The 6295-nt window shown below is 56.4% G+C and overlaps 1 protein-coding gene across 2 annotated transcripts in view; it reads right to left on the bottom strand.

Moving 5' to 3' along the window:
• The window catches only part of ARHGEF7 (Rho guanine nucleotide exchange factor 7), a 60017-nt gene that overhangs the window by 48221 nt on the left and 5501 nt on the right, over positions 1 to 6295 (bottom strand). For both annotated transcript variants that reach the window (XM_040267462.1, XM_040267460.1), the window contains exon 4: positions 2218 to 2419. In XM_040267462.1, coding sequence (XP_040123396.1) covers positions 2218 to 2419 — 202 coding nt within the window. The remainder of the gene's footprint in view (positions 1 to 2217; positions 2420 to 6295) is intronic.

The raw sequence follows: 6295 nt of genomic DNA, 5'->3' as shown, positions 1-6295 counted from the left end.
ACAGCTAAGGCAGAGAAACACACACACACACAGCTAAGGCAGAGAAATGGGATCGCAGGCAGAACAAAGCGATGTGGTTACTCCTGACGCAGGCACCTCACCCAAATGAGATGGCTGGTTCTCAGAGCTGTGTCTGCCCGCACCCACCTCCACACACACACACAAAACTAAGGCAGAGAAAAGAGAATCTCAGGCAGAACAAAGCGATGTGGCTACTCCTGATGCAAGCACCTCACCAAAATGAGATGGCTGCTTCTTAGAGATGTGTCTGCCCGCCCCCGCCACAGAGCTCACTGCCCCCCAGAAGTGGGGTAAGAGCAGAACACGCCTGCCAGGCTGCGGGACACCCAGAGGCCCCCGCAAACGACACTGACCACATGCACGTCCACCTGAAAACAACCATCTCTGCAGTGTCATTTCCAAAGGCTAACTCTGGAAACTTCAGGAGGAGGAACACCTGGAAAGGTGTTATTTGTATTCATTCACACTTTTACTACTGATGCCTCAACATCAGACCACAATTTCCATTTAAAAGAGATGTTCACAGCAGAATTCAAGAAGCCCAGACCCAACAGACGTCTACACAATCAGCAGAACCCACTCTTTAGGGCTTGCTCCTTCGCCAGCTCTGAGACACCCTCGGGGCACACCCTTCCACCAGCTCTGTGACTCTTGAGGGCGTGCCCATCACCAGCTCTGTGATCCCTGGATCCCCTTCGGAAAGGGAAAGACCATGTCACTCTCAACCTCGGCCCCCAAAGGGCCTAGCGCTCTCTCAGCCCCAGAAGGACTGCTCGGCCTCCCCAGCACTCAGGCCTAGGGGCCAGAGCCAGGGCTGTCCCCGGACGGGCTGGCGGCAACTGGCGAGTCCAGCCAAGCTGCAGACTAAGGCACATTTCCCAGCAGCCATGTCTGTAATGCAGGCAGCTGGACACCAACGCCGTGCCCTTGGCTGGTTCTGCCCAGGGACAGATTAACAGGAGGGTGTTCAGAGGAGGGTTTTATTTGCACCTATCCCCTGAATATCCCGACAACACTATCTTCTGGGGCTGTGGGAAGAATTGAAAATCACAGATAAAAAGAAGTTTATATAGGAAGCACAACACAAAAGCTTGGCTATTACCGTTAACTGTATTCTAATGATAATGAACAAATACTGTTTTTATGATCAACTACAGAATAAAGAGCACCAATGAGATACCACTTGACACCCATTAGGATGGCTATTGTCAAAATAAAAAAAAACAGGAAACAAGCGTTGGCAAAGACACGGAGGAACAGGAGTCCCGTGCCCTGCCGTGGGGTGTGAGAGCCACTGTGTGCGACGCACAGCACAGCCTCAAGACCTGAACCGAGTCCCTGTATGAGCCGGCAGCTCCACTCCGAGCTATATACCCATGAGACCCAAAAGGACTCAGACGGACATCTGCAGGCCCACGTGCTGTGACGTCAGTCACCAGAGCCCAAAGCTAGAGACAACACAGTCCAGCAGCAGCAGAAGGAACAGACGCGATCTGGCTGTGAAATCACACACACACGTCTCTGCCCCCAAGTTCCTGGCAAAAGGCTCCTGACCCTTTGGAGTGTCCTGACGAGACCACTGGGGGCAGCCACGCCTTGGAGCACCTGCAGTGCCACGACGTGATCACACCTGAGAAGAAATGCAAGCAATGCCAGGACCACCACCCCTTTCTGAAATTAGACAGGCCTTGGAATAATTATTTAAATTCAAGAAACTGTTAAGCAACTACAGAAAACGTACAGAAGGGGATGCATTTTAAAGTGCCACATTAGTGCAAAGACATGGACAAATCACTCAGCACATGACTGGCAGACGCACCCACGATAAGAAGCTACACAGGCAACGGCATACAGCAAGCTTCAAGCCCCCAAAAGGAAGACGAACTGCACGTTATACAAATGTGTGACCACAAAGTAAAAACTAACAGACGTGACAGGCTTCTTCTCACAAACGGTAAAGAACAGAGTGAGTCTGTCTTCAACTGCTGGTGTCACGATGGCAGGAGACACCGGCCTGAGTGTGGAGCCCCTTCTCCAGCCCCCAAGGTGGCCGGGCTCTCACCCTCCGCCAGGGCCGGACCACGCCCAGCCGGCCTCCATCCCCGCCCCGGCCCCGCCTCCATCCCCGGCCCCGCCTCCATCCCCGCCCCCGGCCCCGCCTCCATCCCCGCCCCGCCCCGCCCGCCGACCACTCACCGCTGGGCTTGACCTCGCGCACGTAGTTGCTGGGGAACCAGCCGGTCCTGCCGTTGTGCGTGCCCTCCCACCAGCCCCCCTCCTCCACCCGCGTCACGTGGATGACGTCGCCTTTCGAGAAGGACAGCTCGTCCTCATTCGTCTGCTGGAAGTTAAACTTGGCTCTGACGACCAGCTGATTGTTGCTGTTGTCGGTCATGTCCTACAGAGGGAGAAGGGAGGGAGACGTCATGAAGACCACGGCGTCGTCTCCGTCGCTGCGATCAGACCAGGTGCGACCCAGCACCGCAGCAGAGCCGCCCGGCACACGCGGGGGCCGGCTGGAGACACGGGAGTCCCCGCCCCGCAGCGCGCCCCGACCGCTGCCCAGGCCCCGGCCCGGAGGAAACCCCGTTAACCGCCGGCAAGGCCTTACTCGGGCCACGTTAGCCCGCACGAACACTCCACACACACGCACAGGCCCCTGCGCTCCACAGCCTCGGGGCGGGAGCCGGGCCCCGAGTCTCACCGACCCCCGTCCACAGTCAGGGTCCAGCAGGAAGCCCGCGGACGCCCGGTCAACGAGCCTGGCCCCAGAACCACAGCCTGCGACCCTCAGCCAGGACCGCGGCCTGACACAGATGTGAGCAAGATCCCGCGTCTTCCAGTACGCTCTCAAAGTGTCTAAGAAAGAAGCTAAGATGCCCCTTGTTCCACGAATAAACAAACTCGAGCTTGACTGAGAAGACAGATACCAACACTGAGGCGAAGCTCTCTCAAAGCAGACGAATAAAACAAAATCTCAGAAATGGGGCAGAACTTAACAGAACTTACTCAAACTGACATAGTGAAAAACAAAACGATGAGACCCCGGGGACCTGTGAGAAATGACAAAAGATCTGACACTGGAACCCAAGTCTTGTTAGAGAAAGGATGCTGCTAGAAAGGAGTCTAAGATGCACAGCTCAGCATGTCCCAGATGTGACGAAAGACACAAGCACACGTCCAGAAGCTGAGTGAAGCCCAAACAGGAAACAACTCAAGATACCTGGGCCAATTCACGTCACACCTAAACTTCAGAAAACTGAAGACAGAGACTTTAGTATCTGGATAAAGACATCTGCAGAGACGCAAGAAGAGCACCCTTACTCAAGACGTTAGTGTAAGACGCACTCCGCCAAAACAGGATTAACCAAGAGAAAATGAGGATGGAGGCAGTGGAGGGGTGGACTTGGGTTGCGGCGAGCCCACAGGCGCTGGTGCCGGAGGCCGAGGGGGCATGTGAGCTCCCAGGGAAGAGGAAATGGGGGCACCGTGAGCCATCTGAAGGCCCAAGAGGAGAGTCTTCAGAAGAAGGCAGAGAGCAGACTGCTGTCTGCCAAAGGCGCATAGCACGCCATCAGGGAAGGCCAGGCCTCACGGAGCCTGAGCCGTGACGCTGCCGCCCCACAGCCCCCGTCAGCACAGGGGGCGCGGGGGGGGGGGGGGGGGGCTCGATGCCCCACTCACTGCAGGGCGGCCACAGCCCAACACTGCTGTCGAACAACAGGCTTTACACAGGGCGTTTATCAGAGACACAGCCAAATACCTAAGGAACCTACAGAGAAATTGAAAAGCGGCATCTCTACTGATTCTCTCCTAGAGCAAGTCTCAGGATCACCCGACTCTACAGCAGGCGCGTGTATCACTGAACAGGAGGAAAAAGACTGAAAGCACAGACACTGCCCAGGGCTCCAGGAGGAAGAGCCGACACGATGCCTCAGAGAGTTCACGTGTCTTTACCCATTTAAACATACACTGGCTATTATAAATCATGTTTACTTAGTAATTCAAATCAATGCATCCATCTTTATCTACTGAATTAGACCCTTAATGCAAACTTAATATTTAATACCTAAAGTATTCAATAAAGGGACCTCTTCTAAGCATCTGGAGGAACCCTGGACTGAGCACTGTCCCCTCAGGCTCAGGAGCATCTGAGAGGTGCAGGCTGGATGGGTCACGGCCCCGCAGGGACGCCGCCCTTGCCCTGGTCAGACGCGGCTGCCCACCGCGCCTCGGCTGCGAACCAGTGCCATCTCTCACCAGCCATCCACTCTGATCACCACGACCACCTCTTTTCTGTGATGTATCCTGGCTTTGCAGAGCCCGTCGGGGTGACGAGTTCCAACAATGGAATGTGACACGTAACAAACCAAGGCGCAGAGCGGGCCCCTGCTAAGTCGCTTCAGTCGTGTCCAACTCTGTGCGACCCCACAGACGGCAGCCCACCAGGCTCCCCCGTCCCTGGGATTCTTCAGGCAAGAACACTTGAGTGGCTTGCCATTTCCTTCTCCAGTGCATGAAAGTGAAAAGTGAAAGGGAAGTCGCTCAGTCGTGTCCGACCCTTAGCATGGACTGCAGCCTACCAGGCTCCTCCATCCATGGGATTTTCCAGGCAAGAGTACTGGAATGGGGAGCCACTGCCTTCTCCGAGCAGGCCCCTAAGGACGTCAAACTGCCCCGGGAGCCCTCTGCCAGCCCAACTGCCGGGCACACACGGGCGGCACCGGCGTGGGATGGAGCACCACCATCAGGAGGCAGCAGAAGACGTGACCCACAGCCTCCCAACAGGCCAGGCCAGCACGAGGACGCCTCCTGCTTCAGGCAGCGACACTCCACGAAGGCCCAGACAGGGCAGCGTCAGCGGAGGGCAGGGTGGTCTGGACCCTTCGCTCCTGAGGCAGACTCTCAGCCGTCGAGCACCCTCAACCCTGAAGGACAACAGGGGCCCAAGGCAGGGAGAGGACCACGGGCCCCACTGTGCCAGCCCACCCTCCCCGGGGCCGCCACTGCTGGCCCGGCCACAGCAAAGGGAAGCTTCAGTCACGGGGGTCTCATCTCGGGTTTCACCCTCCCCTTCAGGTCAGGAGGAGTCTCACCACACTCCCTCCGAGCGGCTCACCGTGCCCACCACACAGCTGAGGTGGCTGCAGGCTTTCCATTTCTGGTGTGACAGAACTAATGAAACACTAGTCCTATACTTACTATGATCTCAGCAACAGTCATCATAAAAGGACATTTAACTGAGTAAAATTCAATTGCAATCCAATCCTCATTTATTCAGAAACAAACAAAAAAAGCAGACGAGAAGAGCCGCAAGTGCATGGGTCAGGCAGCGAAGGTTTCTCTGCCCAAAGCTTGCTGACTTTTCGTGCGTCTTGCATGGGTATTTCATGAAGCAGCTGTTTTCAAGGGATCTGGACACCTTCCTTCCTTCCTTGGGACCACGGTGCTCCCAACAGGGGACTAAGTCCCTCCAGCCCCGGGGGGGTTGGACGGTGACACGCGTCAGTCCCCGCAAAGCGCTGACCAGCCGGCACTGAGACACCGCGCCCGATGGGCACTATGCTGTTCTCAAAGTCAGAGACAGGGCTCCGGGGCTTCTCCGAGGGGAAGGCAGGCAGTCACGCACACACAGGAGGGAGAGGCAGCCTGAGCGCGAACAGTTCAAGAGGTATAAAAATTATACCCCTTCTACAGTTTTCCGTTTTTAACAGTGCTTCGTGACCTAACTCAAATGCATCTCTCTAAAAGGCACAGCTCAACCGGGCCAGCTTTATTTCTCCAGGATCCCCACGTGCTTACGGAACAACATCCCCCTATGGTAAGCAGAAAGCAGTGGCCTCTGAAGACTGGAAGAGTAGGTTCTCTTCAGACTCACATGACAAGGTCGCTGAGTTTCCAACATAAAATGATTACTAGGATGTCACAGGAAGCAGAGTCACAGCAGCGGCTGATGAAGCCGAGGGCCAGGCCGGCATCCGCCCCGGGGGCTTGGTGGTCCTCCTGCAGACACTCACCCTGGTCAGCGGACGTGGCGGCCACCCCCACAGGCTCTGCTCGGCCCTGTGCATCACGGTCCTCGAGGCCTCATTCCCAGGGTCTGTGCTCACAGCCTGTCTCGTGGGGTCTGTCCACCCCGGGGGCCCCCGCCTCACCAGCACTCACGAGGGGGCCCCTCTCACACGCTGTAGCCGGACTCCGAAGTGTGCTGTCACACGCTAACAAAGAGAAAAACCACCTCGAGAGGCATACACCCGAACACAGCCCATGGGGG

Source organism: Oryx dammah, unplaced genomic scaffold, assembly GCF_014754425.2.
Source record: "Oryx dammah isolate SB20612 unplaced genomic scaffold, SCBI_Odam_1.1 HiC_scaffold_24, whole genome shotgun sequence".
Classification (NCBI taxonomy): Eukaryota; Metazoa; Chordata; class Mammalia; order Artiodactyla; family Bovidae; genus Oryx; species Oryx dammah.
This window is presented reverse-complemented; position numbering and strand designations above follow the sequence as displayed.